The sequence below is a fragment of the Apis florea genome, unplaced genomic scaffold, assembly GCF_048593485.1.
Source record: "Apis florea isolate Af1SG1 unplaced genomic scaffold, ASM4859348v1 contig_3081_pilon, whole genome shotgun sequence".
In the NCBI taxonomy this organism is placed as follows: domain Eukaryota; kingdom Metazoa; phylum Arthropoda; class Insecta; order Hymenoptera; family Apidae; genus Apis; species Apis florea.
This window is the reverse complement of record NW_028256703.1, coordinates 176,597-199,960: the sequence shown is the minus strand read 5'-3', so window position 1 is coordinate 199,960 and position 23,364 is coordinate 176,597. Positions and strand designations below refer to the sequence as shown.

Below are 23,364 nucleotides of genomic sequence, written 5' to 3'. Positions count from 1 at the left end.
TCCACAATAGGGTCACGCTATTGATGATAATTATGCAATTTCGTTACAGAGATTTCTATCTTTTTGAATAATATGTCATTTATGGATTAAATTTATTTCAGATTTATTTTTTGTTTATCAAAATAAAATTTAAATAAAATTTTTTCATTTATTTAGTAAAATAAAAATATCAATGAAATAACAATAAAAATAGCAATGAATTTAAAAATTAATTATATATTATTGTAATTAATTATTTATAAATAATATGAAAATAATATTTTAATTATATAAAATTATAAAATTTTATCTAATATCAAATTCATAAATAAGTTCGTATAATTAAACTTAAGAAATAATAAAGTAAATAATACATAATATATGATTAAAAATATAAAATATAAAATCAATAGATATAGAAAATATTTTGAAAATATTTTAATTTTAATTAATTTATATAAAATCTTAAAAGAATTTTAAATATAAAATGATGAAAAATATAAATATAAAAAATTGAAATACATAAATAAACACATATTGAATGAATTTTTGTTATAAAAAGACTTGAGAAGCATAATGAATTATAAAATTATAAATTAAGATTATAAAAAATACGATAATTAAAAATTATAATAAAATTTTATGAAATTATTTAACAAGGACAATAGACGCACTTCTTTGAAATCTTAAAGAATTCGCGCATACGACTTTTTTTTTAACCAATCATAATTTACTTTAGTTAATAAAGTTTTTTATTAATTCACTTTAGGTAATTATTTTTGAATATATATTTTTCTTCAATTAGTAATTTGTATTGTGATCATTCTTCTTATTAATGTTGAAAATAAATTTATTTATATAGATATTTTTATAATAAATCGTGAAACAAATAAATTTTCAAATATAATAATTTTTATATAAATATATATATAAATATATAATATATTATATTATATAAATATATATATATATATATATATATTTTTTATTAACTAAAATGAATTAGATTCATAATTAGAATTTTTTATCATCCATGAATATTAAATTTTATTTTTTTAGCTGTTACAATATTCAATTTTTATGATTTAATATTTTTTATCATATTATGTTTTTACTCATTGTAACATATTACATAAAAATTATTATAAATATTTTTGCAATCTTTATATAAAAATATATTCATATTATTAATTAAAAAATTGTTTAAAAATTTTTATGTTTTTATTATTCATATTTATAAGGATGATCTATGTAGAATCTCAAAAATATGTATGTAAGTATCTATTCAATATACAAAGAATTTCTGATAAAAGGTAAAATTCGTTAAATTTCAATAAAATTTGGTACATATAAGTCTTTAATTCGTAATATTTATATTATAAAATTTAATATAAGAAATGAATAAATAATCGATTAAATAAATAAATAAATTTTTGGTTATTGAACAGATAAATAACTATAAATTTTAATTTGATATGTTATTAATCTGATATCGTTAATAGGATATTTTATAAGGGATTTAAAAAAATTGATATAAATGAGAATGTTATAATATAAGATATAAATTATTTTATTAATTAAAGGAATTTGTAAATGATAATTATCATGAAGAATATCAAATTTTATTTCTATTTTTTTTATTGGAATTTGGTATTTTGTACACATTTATGTTTTACAATTTTCAATATCAATAAGTACTAACAATTATATTCTTACATTGATATCACAATAAAATATTAATAAAAATATTTAAAACATACTAATTTTATTAGATATTATTAAAGTACTTAAAATTAATTTATATGTTTTATATCATAATAAATGCTTTATTATTTTAAATAATATTTTTTATGTTATATGAATGTTGAACGAAAAATACTTAAAGCATTTTAAAATGACAGCTTTTCTGCATCTTGCATCATTAAAATATTTCTGAATGAAATTATTAAAATTAAAATTATTATAAAAATTTTTTCATATCAATTAATATAAATTTAAAATTAATTCATGCAAATATTTGTAAAACAAAAATGCTGTCTCAGAATATATAAAATATACAAAAAAAAATTTTTAATTTTTTCAGAAAAAAGAAAATTTATATAAAGTTAAACAGATACACTTTATAATCATACATCTACATATAATGGTTTTATTGATAAAATAAAATAATGATAAAAACAGTCAGGAACATAATAAGTTTGATTCAAATAGCACCTTGTACATTTAGATTAATATAAAACCACATATATTTATATAGCTTTTCTATAATTTTTTAACAAGAAGCATTCTAAAATTATTCATCACAAAATATTTTCTCTATTTATTACATAATCTATAAAATATTTACATCAATTTTTAAAATGAATATTTTATATTTTATTAGAACAATTATTGTTTTAATTATTGTAATTTGAGTTAATATTATAATCCATGATTTTATACATTCATATGAATTTTCTAATAATAATGTTCGTTTTACATCTCCATAAAATTAAAAAAAATTAATATTAAAATTTAAATAATATATTCATATTACTATAGTAATTATTTTTGCAGTTAAAAAAATAATTTAATGAAAAATATATGTAATTATTTATATAATATTTTTAAATATTGAAAAAAAATATTTCTATGAATATAATATCTATGAAAAAACTTTTAAATCTTTTTTTTTTCGTATCAATTTAACAAATTAGATATATTTTAAATTTGTCAAGTCATAAAAAGCTTATGTAATTTTTATTTCATATTTGATTAATAAAAAATCTTCTAACATATAAAAAATTAAAATTTCAATAAATTTCAAATAAACTTTTTGAGACAGTTTTTTAATAAAAAAACATTTTTCTTCTAAATTATAACTTGTTTTACATTTTAACATTGCATATATATATATATATTCTACAATAGTATTATTATACTAATACATGAAATATCATGAAATTTAAAAATAATTTAGTATACATAAAATCTTTATAAGTACACTATTGAACAGGAGAAAATAATATTATATATAACATTGTTTTAAGTTTAATATTTTCTCTTAATAAGCAATTTTGAATATATTTTTTCTTTTTAAATAATATTGAATACTCCTATATTGAAAAAAATTTTTTTGTCTGCAATGTCATCATATTATACGTTTTAATTATTAGAAATAATCTTAACAAAAGATATTATAAAAGTAAAGTACATTAAAGACAATTTTGTTAAAAAATGCAAAATATTTTTCCCTTTCATTTACATATTTAGTTAATACTTAGATCAATATAAATTTTGATTCGTTTGATTCGTTTACAATATTTAATTATGTTTATGTTTTAACGATATTATATATAATAACTTATTTTTCTTATTATAGAAACTGATTTGACAAATAAATTCTAACTTTTTAAAAGAGATATTTTCAGGGGTCAAATTTTTCTTTTTTTTCATCTTGAACATTAAAGCCTATTGTCACACTAGAGCTACTTGTTATACTACTAGCCAGTGTCAGAATTGGTTCTTCATTTTTCATTTCTATTGAAAAAGGATCCTTTGATTCCATCATGTTTTGTTTCCAATTTTCCAAATCCTTATCTGACATGTTTGAAAGAGAGCTTAATTTTGATGTACACTTGTAACTATAATTTGTCTCAGATTTTTGTGTTGAAGCTTTTGGCATAGAAACACTTTGAGATCGAGAAAAATTTTTTCTTTTACAACTGTTGAAAGAATGAGGCTTTTTCTGTTCATATAGAGATTCATTACTATTTTTGTTCTTTTGTATTTTTTCTGCATTAAAAGAATCAGTTTGAAACATAGATGATTTTATCTTGTCTACATTATCTGTTTCTTTAATTCTGACATCTTCGTCTGATATTTCCATGCTTTCAACGAGAAATCTAAAAGAAAATGCAAGATAAAATAATTTTATAAAATCATAAAAAAATATCATTTTTAATAAAATATTTACCTTCCAATTTTTTTATAACTACTACTAGATTTTGTATTTAAATTTTCTTTCTGTTCAAATATTTGTTTAACATCTTGTTTCTTTTGTTCTTCAGTTTGTTTTAAAGTTATTGTATGATCCTCATCATCATCCATATTATCAATAGGAAGATTTTCATTACGCATGATTTTTTCTAAATTACTAGTGAAACCTGCTCCAAAACCACAGTTCCGTATTTGTCCATCTTCATTGCTATAATAATCAGTATATGATACACTACCACGACTTTCTCTATGTTCTTGATCTATATTTATACAAAATTCATTGAAATCCACATCAAGACATGGAGTTGTAGGATATTTATGACCTGTATTAAATGATTGTGCTCTATAAACATAAAAATAAATTTATTTTTCATGTATTACTCATTTTTTTAATGAATTAAATTTATTAATAATTAAATTTTACCCATCATTACTGATTAGACTTATAGACATACTGCACTCTCCTGTTGAAGTCGGTGCAGGAGATGAAGGTTCAGAAGAGAGAAATGATTGTGGTTCACTACTCCATCCAGTACCTAAATCATTTAATAATAAATTTAATATTTATAATATTTATAATATTTAATATTAAATACATTTACAAATTAATTTACAAATACATTAAATTAAAAAAGTTTATTTATTAATAAACTTATTAATAAAGTAATTTATTATTAAATTGAAAATTAAATAAAATATATAAAATACATATATATTATAAATATATATATTACAATATATAAAATTATAGCAACATCAAAGAACATATTTTTGACAGAGAATATTAAATTTTTATATTATTACAATCAGAACTATTATTTTTGAAACTTTTACAGAATCATTTTATATAAATATACAACACTTACTATTAGGACTGGTTGGTGATAACTGATTTCTTATATCACAAGATTCTCCATCATTAGAAGATTTATATTGTATTGGGGTTGGCGCAATATACCTAAGAAGAAAATCAATCATTCTATCTTTATAATATATGTAATTGGAAAAAAAAAAAAATAAAAAAAAAATTAAATTTTAGAAAAAGTCATTTTTTATTAATATGGTGATGAACAAGAAAAAAGAAAAGAAAAAAACTTAATACTCACAATGATGGTTTACTTAATTTCTTACGGTACCTGACAGCTTCCAAGTCGGAAGAGTGGTACTCGCGATTGATTCCTCCAATATTGAGATTTTGATTAACTGACTCATGCGTTGATCCACCAGGAGAAGAATATTTTGGAGGCGAAGAAGCAGGAGTTCGAAACAAAGGAGCACTAGTCATCATCTCCAGGAAGGAATCCAATTGACGCAATGACAATGCATTATGAAGAGTTTCCAAAGGTCTTATTGGTGGTACACCACCGAAACCTTCTATTGCTAATGGATATAAAATTAATTTTATCAATAAAAATATTATTATATATTTTAATAGTGTATACCAATAAAAATACTAATTTTAAAATCAAATAAAGTTCGAAAAAAAGAAAAAGTTAGGACTCACCCGCAACAGCAGAAGCATGAGGAGGCACCATATCCTTAAGATTTGGAGCACTAGAAGATCCACTAATAACAGCTGTGCTGAATAAACTGTTCGCTGATCCAGTCAACTTCTTATTGACATTGTAGCCCAACAGCTTGAAATAACTCATCTGTCCGGAGATACTGTGACGGTGGCGCCTTGCTGTGCAGGTAGGGTCAGGTTGAATGATCGAAGGTCGTGTGTCTGGAGATGAGAAGGATCGTTGAGGCTGGAGTCGGGAAAATGGTTTACATGGATTCTTGGAATAATGGTTATACTTGCAAGGAATATCGTGGTCGTTGTGAACATTATTATCGTGCATTGGGAATATATGATAAAGCATACTATTATGATCTGGTATCAGGTCTCTGTGCCATTCAAATTAGGATAAGACCAACATTTATATATTTTTGAACAATTGAATCCTTCACCATACTTATTTGAATAAATTGCATCGATATAAGAAAAAACATCATATCTCAAATTAAGACAGGGTAACTTTTTAATTGCGATATGTATATTCTTAACTATTACACTACCACCATTGAATGTTCGTTGCGTTACATTTTTGTTAAATCTCCACTTCTCTTTTTTTTTGAATGGTATTGATTCACTGTGATCATTGCTTTTTAAATAATGCACGGAAAAATAATCAAATCTTAACTCTAAATAAAAAGATTGTCTTTTGAGAAATATAGAAAATTTATCTTTCAAACAAACAAAGGATAAATTAGGATGATTTAATTGGGGGATTTCTTTAAAATTCCTATAATTATTATCAAAAGAGATATTACAAGGAATACAATTGGAATCTGCATCCTCCTGCAGATTTAAATAACAATTGAAAAACTTATACGAGAGCGAGCGTACGAAATAAATATCAAAGTTAAAATGCTCAACAAATGGAAGATCTTCACTCTTCAGGATCAGTTTTGAAATATTACAGTTATAACAAAAACACTTGGATATATAAAGTAATAACAAATGAGAACGTTTTTCTACTTTAATTTGCCCCGTAGATGTCAATATTTTCGGGGTTCTTTCATGCAAAGATAACGAGAAAAAATATTTTAGCCACGGATTATTTGGTGGCGGTTTCGAAGAATCGATTAACTCACCGCTACGCTCAATCCCAGGAAGAATCATCTCTGAATGAGAACGTCCATATTTCTTACTTTGGGAACATGAATTAAAATCATCGGGCTGTTTAACATTGGCATCGAGATACGAAGAACGAATCGTAGGGACCGAAAACATGATATTTGTCACGTTGGAAGTCCGGCTGTTCGGTGAAATCAGAGGAGATGTATGCAAAGTCACCAAAGGTGTTGAGTTCAGAATGGATGTTTCTATCGAAGGAACTGGAAACTCCGGTGAACTGAAGGAATGCGGTAGACTCAGCAATTTTTGCGCTGGCACGTTTAACGAAACCTGGCCAGATCTTTCTAAATGCCATTGCTCTGTTACATGCTTCTCTGTATTATATATATTGCATGCATAATTTCAATGATGATATAAAAGAGAGAACGGTGCAATTAAAATGAACGAATGATGACAATGTAACAGCAGGATTAGGTACAAAGGAAGGAAAGAAAAGAAAAGAAAAGAAACAGATGATTAAATAATAAACCCATCACCATCGAAATCAAAATAATATTGGCAAGAACCTTTGGTCACGTCGTCAGTAATAAAAACTTGTTGAGATTTTATTATTGCTAATAAAAAAATTCATTGAAATATTTAAGATTCTTAAAAATAGATAGTAATTTTAAGAATAATAATAGATTTTAAAAATAATTTTTAAAATAATTGAATGTTTTATAAAAAAACAATAAAGAATACTTTAAACATTCAACAATTTTTTAAATATTTCTTTTTGTAATAATAATTTGTAAACTTAGAATCAAAGATGATTAATTATATTGTTAGAATTCGATGTTGCAGACGACGTTTTTAATGAAAAGATTCGTTACCAACGGAGGAATAAAATAACTGAAAAAAGTACACTGGAACAGAACGACATATAGTTCAACTTATTTGCGCTTAAAAGGCATAAATTTGGTTAGTGTTACACACCCATGGCACACGATAGCCATGCAACCAGTAAGCCAACTAGACAACAATTAAAATTTATGAATTTTATTAATAATTTAATATTATTATGATTTTATACGATGATGATGATGATTAAAAATAAAAAATTTAATGAGAATTGTTCCATTTATTTATTATTTCATTCATAACATTTATAGTCCAATTTTTTCAAATAAATCGAATTTGTGCTTAGAATTTCTAAATATTCTAAATATTTCTAAATAATAATTCTAAATATTTCTAATAATAAACTAGTATTTTGATAATATGTAAAAAATAAAATTTTAATAAAAGATTATCATATTAAATAAAAAAAACTATTTTTATTGTTTTTATATACAAAAAAAATTAAGATTAAAATAAAATTTTTTCTTTTAAAAGAAATTTATATGAAATTTCTCTTCGTATTTTATATTCATATATATTATATAAATACTATATTCATATAAGATCAATATTTCTATTTTTTTTTTTTACTTTCTGTAATGTTTATATCAGATTTCTATAAGTATAATATAAACAGTAAACAATATAAAAAAAAATAATAAATTCACAATTGAAAATCATAAAAAAAATTAAAATTAAATAATTGTATAACATTAACAGATATATACGAAGATATGAAGAAAAAGCTGTGATATGATTTTAGAAAATAACTAAGCACTAATCAACTGCAAAGTTTAATGGAATAATGATTTAGGAATGAAGGAATTAGGATGACGACTGAATGAATTACACTAATAATTGTTAGTATGTAATCCAAACAGTCGTCTGCATAAATTAGTTGGCTTCCACGCGCACAACTATCGCTGAGCAAAGAGTTATTTCAACTGAATTTTCCTATTTCCATCTAATATTGTATCTCTTTATTAATTTTATTATTAGTTATTTAATAACATTAATTCTCTCTCTTTATGCAATATGATTTTAATTGGACATCTATCCATTGAACATCCATTAAATTAAAATTTAAATTGATAAGAATTTTATAATATTATAATACTTAGAACAATAATAAACTTCACTTATACATTCTATTACACACAGAACTAAATAAATACAAAAAAAAATTGATAAATATATAATAATTAATTTTGTAATTTAATGATTTTCCTTAATTTTGATCATTTAATTTTTTTTCTTAAAGCTTTATTTTATTATTAAAAGAACAAATTAGACGAAGACATTGGAAAAAATATTATTGATGATCTTGCAATAAAATAAAAATTTATTGTGGATTAAGCTGTCGATATATTTTTTCACGAATTTAAAGAAATCTTTACTTATAGCATTTACATTTAATTATTTTTTAAAGGTTTTCTGATTGATTTTTTTTATTTTTTTAGAAATAAAATAAAACTTCGAAAGAAAAAATTAGAATCAATTTTAAAGTGATTAAAATTAAGAAAAATCACTAAATTACAGAAATATTATATGTAATATTACGAGATAAAAAATAATATTAAGAATTAAAATATATAAAATTATAAAAGGATTAGGTATGATATTGAAAAGCATCTATGAAAAATGAGTGCATTGATAATAAAATATATATAAATATAACTATTGATAATAAAATAATTATAAAACAATTCTTATATTTCATAAAAAAATAAAAAATGCAAGTACAATAGTCAGCAACTACAAAAATTACTATCTCTAAAAGCATAGAATAATTTTAATAATCAACTAAATAATTAAATCTTCCTTTTTTATAAAAATAAATTAATAAAAAAAAAGATTGTAAATTCTTATTATACCACGATAATATAAAATGTCAACAGTTCAAGTAAAAATTCTATAATGATAAAACAATACATTATAACTTACTGAAATTATAATAGAAACTAACATACCTTCTTTGTTGACAGCATCCAAGCTCTGATATTGCAGCTTGTCTGCAGCTATAAAAAAGGCACAAAAAACACCAGATTTTCTAATAAAATCTGAGTATTCATGTTAACCATAAGTATTCAAGAATTAAAACGTTTTTTACAATATAATATTATATTTATATTGCTAAGTTATTAATTTTATTACTATTCATTATCGTTCACATTTTTTTTTGTTAAATATTACTCTCATGCATAATTAAAAAAATATTAGAATAGATTTGTTATTACATATAAAATATATACATTAGTCTTAAAATATTGAAATAATATATTACCTTTTTCGGGTTTGTCTTGTCTTTGATGATCATAACTGCGGGCACGTGGTTCAACTATTGTTCCTCTTTCTGTATCACGTCGTTGACGTTGACTTGCAGCTAATTGACTACCAAGTCTTGCTGCTTCATGACCAGCTACAGTTCTAGCACTAAATATTATAAAAGATAATTTTAATTAAAAAAAAAAAGAAGATAAATATTTTATATAAAAAATATTTATATTTTATATTTATTTGACTTCATTAAAAATTTATGAAAAAAAGATTATCATTAAATTTATATACATATACCTTATTGGAATTGGTGCAGAGCTCTGTAAAAAGCCACTATCAAATGGTTCATCCATCATATTAGGATGTAAATCCATCATATCAATTGCTTTACTAGTTGTTGGACTATCTACTATTGCATCTACAGTATCTGTCTCCATTGTTGGTGGAGGTGTTTCCTAAGTATCACATAAAAAATATTATACTCATTTGTAATTCATTTATACTCTTTGTAATTCTAATTGAAGATATTTATACATACAGATTGCAATGGTGGATTCATAAAATCATCTTCTAAAATTCCCAATTCTACATCTTCTTCTTCTATTCGAGTGCTACACTGTGAAATGGTATCTTGAGCAGAACCACCACTTTCACCCTAAAAATATTTATAATCCTATATTCTAATCCTATATCTAAAAATATTTTTATGAAATGAAAGTGTTAAAATTTACTTACTACATTATGACTACTTTCATTGCGTGAATGAGGTCTGAAACCTGGTCCTGGTGGTAAATTTTTTTGCACACAACAATTTACTCCAGGACTGAAATGTAATTCAACATGAAAACGTTCTTCACTACTGGGATCTTTAGTTGGATCTTCATACAACATAACTACAATTTGAGACATATAATTTAATTCAGAAACCATGCTAACGTACTCCATAGCTCGACGCCATTGTTCATCTTTCATAACCTGTATAATTTACATATTAATTATATATTATATATTAATCTTTATATATATATATTATATAGAATAATTTTGTAGATATATACATCGAGTAAACCGCCATAACGTAGAACAGTGAGCAGAGAATGCACGTGGCTTTCACTTGTGAAATAAAGTCGCGTGCGCACATGTCGACCAGGACTAGAAACACCATGGGAGTATCTAAAATATATAATAAAATATTATATTTTATTTATATTATTTATATTTTATAAATTATATATATATACATTATTATGAAAACTTAATTTTACCTTGGATTAAGCCTATTGACTGTTTCTTCTCCGGATTCCTCGATATTTCTCTGCAAATCTGCTCTTATTTTTTTTAAAAGTGGAGTGCAAATACCTTGACCTATAGTGAGCTTCTCTTGTACTGTTAATCCATATTCCTATAAAAACTTAAAATTAAATTTCTTCTTTTTTTTGAAAAATAAAAAATATTAAAATTTTACCTGTGGTATTACAATATCTGCCAAATATTTAGAATAAATATATAATTCTTCTGCATGTTCAAACTGTAATGTATGATTGTTATGTTGTAAATCATATTTTATACAATCATAAATATCTGGAATTTTTGATATATCAAATCTTTTATTTTTAGTACAAAAATCTTTTTCAATTTTTCCCCATCGACGACCCATTAATTCCCAAGTTTCACCATGATAAAGAATTGCATCTAAATATGTTGAATAAATAAGTATAAATAAGCATAATTTTATAATGACGGTTATATATGAAATCATACCTTTGGTTTTAGGATCATCTTTTTTAATACGCACAATATCCATTAGCTTCTGAATTAAAGTGTGAACATGTTGACAACAACGAACAGGATTTTTAACAAAATCCATTGCTGCATTGATACTCAATGCATTACCAGGATTTATCTGTTCTCTATCTTCACGCGTAAATTCTCGATCTTGTTGTAATAATTCATGTAATCGTGTTTTTACCCTATAAAAATATATAGTTAGAATTTATTTAAAATTTTATAATAATACTTATGTAGATTGTCTTACATACATATTCTGATATTTACTACTGTCACAATCATTGTCCAACAACCCATTAGTATTAGCACTTTTTACCATCTGTACCAATATAGGTGTTAATTCACCCTCCAATGCGAGTAAACCTTTTGCAAAAGCTGCAGCAGTCATTTGAACTCTTCCTTCGTCACTTGCATAAATCTTCAAATCATGTCGAAATGTTGAATGAAGTCTGAGCAATCCTAAACCTTGTGCTCCAGCATAATCACCTACATATGTTTAATAATTATATTCAGAAAAATATAATAAAAATTAAACATATCTTTCATTTTTAATAAACATAAAGTATGATTATTGGATGATTTATGTTTTGTTAAAACAATCATAAAAATTTAATTTTTACGTTAATCATTAATCAATGTATCAATTCATTTGCATATAAATAATTTTAATTAAATATACAAATATGATTTTTTTCAAATGTTAAACATTGTCCATGTTTTATTTTTTGTTAATATCAATACTTTTTTAAATAATATTACAAAAATAATATTTCATAAAATGAAAACATATTTAAAATTATTTACAATAAAAATTATAACAATATATATAAATTTGTAATATGTATATGTATATATAAAAAGTGTGTGTGTATGTGTGTATATATATATATATATTAGGTATGGTAACTGCATGAATGAAAAAACATATAAAACTTATTGCAAAAAAAAGATAGATCTGATAAACATTTAAGGGCAAAAAATAGATAAAAAGCAACTACTTTGAACAATAAAGCATTTCAATGCAATAAAATGAAACATATTTCATATTAAATTAACATAGAAATAGCATATTTTTATTTTATTTTTTGATACTTTTTGAGCTATCATATATTTTGTCAATTTGTAAATAATAAAAATTTTTTGACAAGAACTTATGAATTGAATTATTACTTTAGAGTTACTATTTCCATGTATCTATAGCACAATCTACATATAACTACAAAAAAGCATTGATTCAAAATAAAAAGTTACCGTGATTTGGTAACATCTCTGAGTCTTCCTCTGAAATAATATTTGAAATATTATCTATGAATCGAAAATTTTTGTAAAAATATAAGATATTTATTATTTTTCAATTAAAATTAAATCATCAAAAATTGAAAAATTTAAAATTATATATTATATATTATATATTATATATTATATATTAAAAGTATATATTGTATTTCTATCTTTAAATAGAATAATAATAATAAATTTTATATTCTATCTTAAATAAATAAATAATAAATAAGTTAAATATATTCAATTATTTAAATACATATAACAAATTCTATTTCAATTAAATTGTTTTATATATTTATTTATATTAGGTATTGCAGAATGTAATAAAAGATTTTTATATATTTTTATATTATTTTATCTATTAGTAATTTTTTTATTTTCTTTAAATATTAGATACAATAAGTGTATCTAGTTAAAATATTAGATACAATAAGTGTATCTAGTTAAAATATTAGATACAATAAGTGTATCTAGTTAAAATATTAGATACAATAAGTGTATCAAGTTAAAATATTTCCTTCATCTTTTTCCAAAATATATAAGCACAGTTCTTAAAACAGAATTCTTCATATTAATTACTAATGAAATTAATAATTTTTATTTAATAATTAATTAATGTATTCAAGAAAAATAACAATATGGATTATGAATGAGATCGAAAAGAATAGAAATACTATGATCATTTAAAAAAGTTTTTTGTTTCCTATAAAATTTTTTTTTATATTAAAAAAAAGAAAAAAATGTATGTATATATGTATTTACTATAGATTAATTTGATAAAATAAAAAATTTTTTCATAAAATTTGAATTTGCTCTTATTGTCTGCAATACCTCAATTTTGAGCAGTTGAAAATGATAAGATTAGTCGGAATTCAGCCAATATATAAAACTTATTGAACAAACAATCTCATTATAATTTAAGAATAAGCATGATAAGCATATGAATATAAGATACGAACCACTAAGGTGTCTACCTTGACCACCAGGATACATGCAACGAAATATTCTTCCTAATTCCTCTGCTTGAATACGGCCAGCTGGTGTTAATTCTCCACCCCATTTCAATATCAATACAAGAGAAGGTTCTCCAAGTCGATCTAATAAAAATAAGATTACATAATAATATTACATAATTGAAATAAATAAAACTACTTATCACATTTTATTCGTCTTAAAAATAAAAGAAAAGTCATTTAAATATAAATCTAAAAATTATTTTTTTTCGAAATATAATTATTCTCCGAAAAAATAAAATGATTATATAATCATTATAGCAGAATGAAAAATCATTTTAATACAACAGTTAAAGAACTTTATAGAAAATTACAGAAAAGATTGATTTTTTTATAAGATATATTTTAAAAGATTGATTTCTGATTATATATAATTAATATAATTGCACTAATATAATTAAAACTAATATTTTTTTAATAGAAAAAATATCTACATACTATAAAAATCCATGCCAGTGAATCAATTCATTAAATATCCTTTCTGAAACTATATACTTCCAAAGGAAAATAAATTTTGAGATATAAATATGTTTTATTTATGACAAAGTATTGTAAGAATGCTTAAAAATAAAAAAATTGCTTTAATTTCCTTTTGCAATAATAGACATATTATATTAATATTCTAAAAACAAAAACAGTAAAAAATTTCTTGTTCCATATTTCATTACATATATTAATAATCTAGTTAAATTTACATAAATATTTTAAATTTTTATTTATAGATATTTAGTTTACAATGATATTATGATATTATGTTAATAATGATATTATGATATGATGATAATTTGACAACATTAAAAAATAAAATTTGAAATATGTTAGAAATTTTTTAATTTTTTAAGAAGTTTTTAACAAAAATTTTAATGTAAAATAATCGATTATTATTAAAAGAATTTTTAGTACTTTCTTTAAATATATTTTAAACATTTTTATAATGATTTAGCATAAACAAAAAAAATTTATATCTTAAAAAGAAAAAATTTTCGAAGTTTATGACTTTTTTCAAACTTAAAAAATGTAAGATATGAAAATATAGATAAAGTAAAGTAAAGATATTTGAAAGTACTGAAAAGTTTAACTATATATTTCTAAAATATTTTATATATCTCTTAAATACATTTTATGTTCAATACCATCATCTGATGAACTTCCTCTGGGTCGTCCTCTTGGCTGATATTTCATTTGCACTTTGCGATTTATTCCTGAGAAATGACCATACCTAAAGAATAATAAGTAAATAAATAAGTAAATAAATAAATAAATAAATATATATATATATAATATTAATATATTATATAATTATTTCAAATAAATAAAAAATTTAATTTTATTTAATCTATTATATATTCTTTCTAAATATGATATATATATATAAATATAAAAAAATATGATATATATATATATATATATATGATATATATATATCATATTTATATATTATATTTACATTTCTAAAACACTTTTCAATTGCTCTAATTTTCCTTGTTTTTCTTCCAATTCTGGTCCAGCTGCACGATGTTGTATTTCAGCTAATAAACTACGTGCAGTATCCAATATTTCTTGCAACTGTTTAGGTCTTTTTAATTTGATATGACCATGTTTATAACCGTCATATTTTGCAAATATCTCAAAAAATCTATATCAAATGAAATAAATGAAATATTATATTTTAATTGTATGTAATATATTTTTAAAAAATATACTTACTTCGGATGACGAACTTCTACTTTCATCTTTTGTTTTGGCGTTCGATCTCCATGTCTTATAACAGCAACCACGCATCGCAATTCCATCCTATAGTGTATAAAAATATTAATGTAATCTTAATATAGAAAAATAATTTGAAAACATTGATATAAAATTGAATTACATCTTTCCAAATGTAGTAGGTACAATAGGTGGATCATCCAGTTGAAAAGGAACACTCCATGGTATGTGTAATGTGGGTGCCAATTCTCTTAAAATCATATTTCCCAAAATTTTTGCACAATCATCATAATATTTATTAGAATTTTTTACAAAACTAAATCCATTTACATCACACACAAATGACTGGCCATTTGCTCTAAATAAAAATTATATATTATATAATTAAATTATCAAACTATTTCTTTTAATTTTATTACATTTAATTTTATTAAAATTCAATATACCTAAGTAAATCAAAACCACAAACTGTTTGTTTGAAAGCTAAACACACTTTTCTACTAATTAATTTTTCAGCATTACTTAATATAACTGGATATCGAATTTCTTTCCCCTCTGAATCTCTTTCGACTTTACCGTCCAAAGCAGGACTTTTTCTTGCTTCTGCATGAGCATAATCTGGACCCACAGTATAAACTTTAACATCTGTACCATCAGTTGGCATGAAATCTTCATAAATATAAGAACCAGTTTTACGGACTCTAGATTCTGGTGAATATACACTACTACGACTACCAATCTAAAAAAACAGATATAAAAAATTATTTTCTTTAATTATGAATTCAATTTTTAATTATTTCAAATAAACAAAAAATTTAATTTTATTTAATTTACTATATACCTTTCTAAACAATCTTTGACTGCCACCACCTGCAGATGTAGGGTAATAGATATAAATGTTATGATCCTCTGCAGATACTGGTTTTTCTACAAATGGTTTATTGAATGTAACACCATTAACTTCCACATGATCTTCTGATTCCACCAATTCATGATCTAAAATGAATTTTTTATTTGTACATTTATTTTGTTCAATATAAAACTGTAATAAAAATTATATATAATATACGTTTTGGATCAGATGAGTCCCTATCGAGAACAGCATATCTGGGAATTTCAATTCCTTCACTTTCTAAAATAGCATAAACTCTTCTACGATCCTATTAAATATAGAATTAATGTTATATAAAAAAATTAATGTTAATAATATTTGTCAATACTTATCACATATACTTATTACATACTTGAATATCATACTGCATTGGCAAATTATTAATGATAAAAGGATTTCTAAGATTAGCATAATTTATAGCTTTATCAAGAGGAAAACCTTTACTATGGAAACTTATTAAACAATCAACAATTGGCCAATCTTCTACAGACTCCTGTAAATTTATATTTTTTTATATAAAAATTAAAATATTTCTTATTTTCTACTAATATTACCTTTAAAATAACTTCTTCAGGAAATACTACTATTTTAATATATTCAAATTCTTCTAATCTTGTTAAAATTTCTTTCATTGGTTTACTCTGAGATTTTTTTGCCATCGCACAGATTCCAACCAAAACTTGTTTTCCTTCTCCTTCCAAGTCGCTTCCACCCATGCATCCATCATCATTGCTACACCCGTCCGACAGTTCGGCCTAAATGAAAATTTATTTACTAATAGTTTTGTTTTTTTATTCACTAATAATTATGTGATTTTTATTGTTTCAGTTTATTCCTATAATTTTTATATTCTTAAAAATATTGTAAAAATTTAAAAGAATTAACAATAAAAAAAATTCAATGATAATTATTACAATATTGCATATCCAAATCTATGTTTTTAATATTAAAGATAAACATAAAATTATTTTTATAATTATAATAAAAATAAATATCAATTAATAAATTTTTGATATAATGATATGCATTATATTATTTTTATTTTTTCATTTATTTTTTATATAAAATTTTATAAATATAATTTTTACAATCATTACAATATTACTTTATGTAAATTAAAAACAAATTATTATAAACTATATATTTTTTGTATTTCAATTTTTATAATATTTTATAAAACAAATAGAAATTTTTTAATATTTATATAAATTTTTCATAAAATAAAATATAAATTTCAAAACAATTAAATAAAAATATTTTATCTAAATATTTATTAAAAACATTTATTAAATATTAAACAAAGAAATATCTATTATCTTGTTATTAAATATCTTGTTATCTGTTATAATTTTTTTATTTTATCATTTATGCAGTGAACTAAAAATAAATAAAATGGATTAATAAAATTTGATTAAAAATAAAAAAGAATTATATCTGAAATGTATAACTAGTATACATTTATTATAGAACTATAATATATATTTATATAAAAAAATCTTTTTGCATATTAACATTTTTCTTATCAATTGTAAATTTTATATGATGAGAATTTCAGCAATGTTAATTGAATACTTACAAAATTAATATAAAAAATTATTATAATTATTTTATATATATTTGAATGAATAAAAACAATATAAAGATTACTTTTTTATAATTTTTAAAATTTTAAATTTATATAAAATATTTAAATTTAATAATGTGAAATAACTGACAAATTAATTGAGAGAAACTCTACCATCATTTGCCAATATGGTTCTGCTTCATTATCACAATCAAAAATGTAGATATCAGGAATTGTTGTAGATGATAAAGAATTTATATTTTCCATTATAAACTCAAAGTATTATAAATAATTAATATAATAGTGATAGCAAAGAATAATGAATGAATAATATTATCCAAATATAAAAATATAGTTCATATTCGTATTAAAATTAATATAATATGGAAATATATATTAAATATATCATATAGAATAATAAGAATATCAAAAATTACTATCATGCTAAAAAATATATATTTATAAACATTTATAAACTATTTTTTTTCTTAATTTTCTTATTATTTAATTCATACATATTCTATTTATAGCCTTAAAAAATCTGCAGTATATTATGCTAGTATATTAGTATATTATATTAATATTAATATTAAATAGTTCAATTATGTATTTAATAGTAACAATTAACATTATCATATCATCATATACATATATTTAATCAGTTGACTTCTGTTATTAATTAATTCAATTCACAATGATTATATTATATATATTAAACACTATTAAATCTATTATCTATACCATTAAATTAAATATTTTTTTATATATTTATATTAATGGATATTGAGTAATAAAATTAATATAATAATTATTACACAAAACAAAATTTATGTAACTTTAGAAGTACAAAGTACATTTAACAGGTATCATATATAATTTATTTTTAGACTACTGAATAACTAAAGTGTGCATATTCATGAATCATCAAGTTATTTAAAAGCAGTTAACTGATTAAATAAATATATCATTACATTTAATAAAATATGTTTATATCTAATGTTGAATTTAAATTATTTAATAAATATAATTCGATATAAAATCTATTGCAAAAGATAAGATATATATATATATATATATATAAATAATTATAATATATATAAATATTTTATGAAACTATATAAAATAATAATTTTTTTTAATAAAACAATTTTCTAACCTTTATTATATAGTAATTTATTATATAATTCAAAGTAAAACAGTGATATATAATAATGTATTTCTTTTTCTTGAAATACTTATTCTTATTTATATCTTATTTTTTATTGTCTATTTTAATCACATTATTTGCAGAGATATATGAAAAATAAATTTTATAAAATCTTAATATTACATAATCACTTTTTTAATGATGCAAATGTAAATTTAAACTTAAATTTATATAATAAAAAGTTTTTTACAAATTACATTAATTAATTAATTCACTCTTAATAAAATAATTGATTTATTTTTTAATAAATAATATAAAAACACTTACTCTTTTTGATGAACGATATATAGAAGAAGCTACAGGACCCACAAGGGTTGATTGTACAGTATTTAAATCCCCTACATAGAAAATTGGTCGACTGGCACTCCGTAGACCCTATTAATTAATTATCACTTATTAGAAACTTAAATTTCTAATAATTTTCTTAAACAAACAAATTCATTTATTATTCTTATTTTAAATTAATTAATGAGATCATTATTATTTATTTTTATAGTTATTTTATTATATTCATTTATTAAAAATTAATTTCATTAAAATAAATTAAAAATTAATAAGAAATAATTATATATTAGAAAACATTTTTTCTAAAAAGATTTATTTTTACATTATTGATAAGAAATCAAAAGTTATAAATTACTAAAAATGTTAATTATTTTATAAAAATAAAGAAAGAATATTTCTATTTACCTGATAACCATGTTCCAATTCAGTGTAAGACATGACAGAATAGGTTTCATTGAGAAGAGAAAAAGTTTCAGTTTGAATTTAGAAAATCCACTATATTCTGAAATAATTAAATCATTAAGTAAAATTAATAAATTAACAATTATATCTACATTTTCAAATAATTATTTTTATATAACATATAAAAAGAATTTAAACAAATGTATACAATTATTATAATATTTATATGTGTATAGTTTCAAATTGAAAGAGAAATAGATTTTAATATATTAATTATATTATCTAAATATTATTTAAATTTACATTTTATTTATAACTTACATTACAATTAAAATATGATAAAAAATATAATGTAACCTCGATTACATTTTTGTATTTTTACAATAATTAAAATTTAATTAATTTATAATAAGTTGATATGTTCAACACATAAAATAATGTTAAATATGAATTAATTCTATATAATGTTACGATTGATATGTTACAGTTTATTTTGTTCTTTTCTTTTTCAATATAACTTTGATGATTTTAATTAAACTTACCAATTCCAGATTTAAATCAATTCAAAAACGTTATATTAAGAACAAGAAAGCAAAAATAATAAATAATATCCAATCTTTAGTTCATTAATTAAAAATTTTCATTATTATCCTTCAATTTTCGGACATCTTGTCAAACTTAAATTCGATCTCTCGTAACATTCAAAAATCGACCATCTGGTTAAGTATACAAATCGATATTTTATCTTATAAAATATTTAAATAAAATTTTTATTTAAAAATAATTAATTATTATAAAATCGAATCAACTTGTTTAAGAAAATGTATTTCTTGTAAATATTTATTTATAAAATATAAGAATCAATATAAACATTAACAATTTGTTGTATTGTGCATTTATTTAAAATTCATTTATAAAATATTATTGCATATTTACATTATAATAATTTTGCATTGATTTAAAAATTATAATTTTTATTCATTTTCAATACCAAATTTTGTATTTGTTATAATATAATTGTTATAACAAGATTTAATTGAGCAACATAATGATACAATTCTAAAATGTTATTTTTTTTATATTAAATATAAAACAAAGTTAACATGTATAAGCACTTTTTATCATTTTTCTAAAAATTATTTTGTTTAAAAATCAACAATTAAAATAATTAAATGTTTAAAAAATTTTCAGTTATTTGATTAAATTTTTGACTTCATATATAATTTAAATTTTTAGTTTAATTGCTGATTTTTTATCTTTTAATTTATAATTTTTTTAATATCAAGTTAATATACAGTTCTATTACTTAAGCATAATTACTGTAGTATAGTATTTAAGCATACTATAGTAAAAAAGGAACTACATATAATACTTCATACCATAAAAACTATATAAAAAATTGTACTTATATATATATATATATCTATTACAAAAAATGCATAATAAAATAACGTAATATTAATCTTAATTAAATATAAGATACAATAATTTTAAATTTATAATGATTTACTTATTAGCTATTGATGTACTTCAACATAAGGAAGTGTACAAATTTATTCTATCTAGTGATAAAATATTGATATATTACAACATAAACTATATATTTATTTTATCTAGTGACAAAACTATATATTTTTTTTAATTATATATTTTGTTATTGCACTAAATTTATTTTTTGTTTAAAGTAAATGTAATTCTTTTTATGAACATATAGATATTTTATTTTTATGATATAGAAATATAAATATAAAAATTAACAAAAAATAATGTTGTTGATCATTCTCATAAATAAGTTATGCAAAAAAATCAATTGATAAAATGTACATATTCTATGATATGAATATGAAAATTCATATGCAAAATTTGTACTAATACCTTATGTATTTAAATATTGTTAGTGAAAATTCAATGCCATTGTTTGTGATTGTTTGTGATTATTTCTTCAAGCCAAATAAATTTTCAATTTTTACATTTTGATTGGCTGAAGTTATTTATTTGATGACTTTCTTTAATATTTATTCAATATCCTATTTGTTATCAGCCCATTGGCCAGACATTAGGCGTCATTGTGATTTCATTGATACTAATTTTCTTGAACGTGCTCGTGCTTCTGTACGAATATTTGTGTATTCAAACCAAAGAATATTAGGAATTAATGTTGTGTCACGTAATAACAAATATTCTGATATTCGCCTAAAAATATAATACCACATATAATATTATTTTTCATAAAATTAAAAAATTTTTTTATTACTTATTTCTTATTATTAACTTACCATGAGACAATTATAGGAAAAATTGGTGTAAGAATCATATATGTAATTATGAACCATATTATTCCTAACATAATACCTATAAATGTACCCCATACAACCTGAGAATTACTATGGTATAATAAATAAACTCTACTATATGTAATTAAAATAGAAATAGTTATAGAAACAATAATGATAGTAATTCTCCAAAATTTTTCTGAAATGCTGCTATTATTATTATGATGCAATCTAAAAATATATGATATATATGATGTAATGATAAAATATACGATGTAATGATATAATATGATAAAACATGCATCATAATATAATTGTTTTCTATTTTGTAAAAATAAAAATAAATTACCTTATACATATAAAAAGTGTTATATATGTAGCAAAAAACCACATGAATTGTGCATGCATTGATGGCATACCATATTCAATAGCATTATGTCTCATTGGTCTTGCTTCACAAATTGTATGTTTTAATATAAAATTTATACCTTTATTAATTATAATTCCACTAAAAAATGTAATCTAAAAAAGAATCTTTTTTAAATATTGAAATTAAGAATACATTAAATCAATTTGAAAATTTTTACTTACTGTGTGTAAATCTCTTCTAAAAAGAATTAATGTTATGAAACCAGCTATAATAGCAAATGGTAGTAAACTTATTAGAGCTAAAAATTTTCCAAATAAATCACCTGTAAATCAAAAGAGATTTAAATAAATTGGATTTTAATATAAATTTTAATATAATTGAAAACAAATTACATTTTAGATATAAACATATCAATATGTATCAATACATAATATTTAAAAAATGCAAATTTTATATTTTTTTTAAATACATAACTGAAAATAACTACTGTAGTTAAACATATGCAAAAATAAATTATATAAATAAAAATACTTAACCAAAAATAAAATTGATTTAAAAACACAAATAAAATCTTATAAAAAATTTAATAAAAAATACAATATTTCCTAAAAAAAAGAAATAGATATATTTATAATAAGAAATTTTTATGAAATTAAACAATAATAGAAAAAGTATAAAGTTTTATTGAAAAATTTTGAAATACTTACCTTGAGGATATTCGACTAAAGTAAGAGACAAAGGAATCCATTCTGGTTTTTGAATAGTATCAACAGAATGTGATTTAATATCATAAAACGAGTCGTCGTCTAACGATGCCATGTTATCGAAATTTTGAAATGATCA

The 23,364-nt window shown here is 21.0% G+C and overlaps 2 protein-coding genes across 16 annotated transcripts; both read right to left on the bottom strand.

The window, feature by feature from the left end:
• Positions 1 to 1,599: 1,599 nt before the first annotated feature.
• Positions 1,600 to 20,577, bottom strand: l(1)G0196 (inositol hexakisphosphate and diphosphoinositol-pentakisphosphate kinase). Of its 15 annotated transcripts, none has more exons than XM_031917163.2 (31): positions 20,421 to 20,576; positions 19,882 to 19,978; positions 19,459 to 19,566; positions 16,975 to 17,175; positions 16,773 to 16,913; positions 16,598 to 16,688; positions 16,370 to 16,524; positions 15,975 to 16,267; positions 15,692 to 15,886; positions 15,529 to 15,615; positions 15,269 to 15,457; positions 14,955 to 15,040; positions 13,768 to 13,905; positions 12,776 to 12,805; positions 11,776 to 12,010; positions 11,498 to 11,706; positions 11,202 to 11,428; positions 11,002 to 11,138; positions 10,795 to 10,909; positions 10,472 to 10,711; positions 10,275 to 10,391; positions 10,034 to 10,191; positions 9,744 to 9,892; positions 9,430 to 9,477; positions 6,598 to 6,954; positions 5,462 to 5,683; positions 5,064 to 5,337; positions 4,824 to 4,915; positions 4,382 to 4,493; positions 3,935 to 4,300; positions 1,600 to 3,863 (listed from the first exon to the last, which is right to left on the bottom strand). In XM_031917163.2, the coding sequence occupies exons 2-31, from the start codon at positions 19,912 to 19,914 to the stop codon at positions 3,386 to 3,388; spliced, it is 5,283 nt and encodes a 1,760-aa protein (XP_031773023.2). In that variant the 5' UTR covers positions 19,915 to 19,978; positions 20,421 to 20,576; the 3' UTR covers positions 1,600 to 3,385. The 15 variants fall into 15 exon arrangements, with proteins under 15 accessions (XP_031773023.2, XP_086764773.1, XP_086764774.1 ...); XM_086908647.1 differs by having other exon boundaries at positions 5,094 to 5,337; XM_086908648.1 differs by having other exon boundaries at positions 5,462 to 5,641.
• Positions 20,578 to 20,757: 180 nt separating this feature from the next.
• Positions 20,758 to 23,361, bottom strand: LOC100864741 (dolichyldiphosphatase 1). The gene is made up of 5 exons (XM_003690051.4): positions 23,229 to 23,361; positions 22,743 to 22,843; positions 22,501 to 22,673; positions 22,155 to 22,382; positions 20,758 to 22,071 (listed from the first exon to the last, which is right to left on the bottom strand). The coding sequence occupies exons 1-5, from the start codon at positions 23,338 to 23,340 to the stop codon at positions 21,942 to 21,944; spliced, it is 744 nt and encodes a 247-aa protein (XP_003690099.1). The 5' UTR covers positions 23,341 to 23,361; the 3' UTR covers positions 20,758 to 21,941.
• Between the last annotated feature and the right edge of the window lie 3 nt (positions 23,362 to 23,364).

Bases quoted from the DNA above. Each gene is read 5' to 3' on its own strand.
- LOC100864741 (XM_003690051.4), bottom strand. From the start codon at position 23,340: ATGGCATCGTTAGACGACGACTCGTTTTATGATATTAAATCACATTCT. The intron at 22,383-22,500 runs GTAATTTATTTT...ATATATTTTTAG, and splicing joins ACACTTTTTATATGTATAAG to ATTGCATCATAATAATAATA. The intron at 22,072-22,154 runs GTAAGTTAATAA...TTATATTTTTAG, and splicing joins TTTCCTATAATTGTCTCATG to GCGAATATCAGAATATTTGT.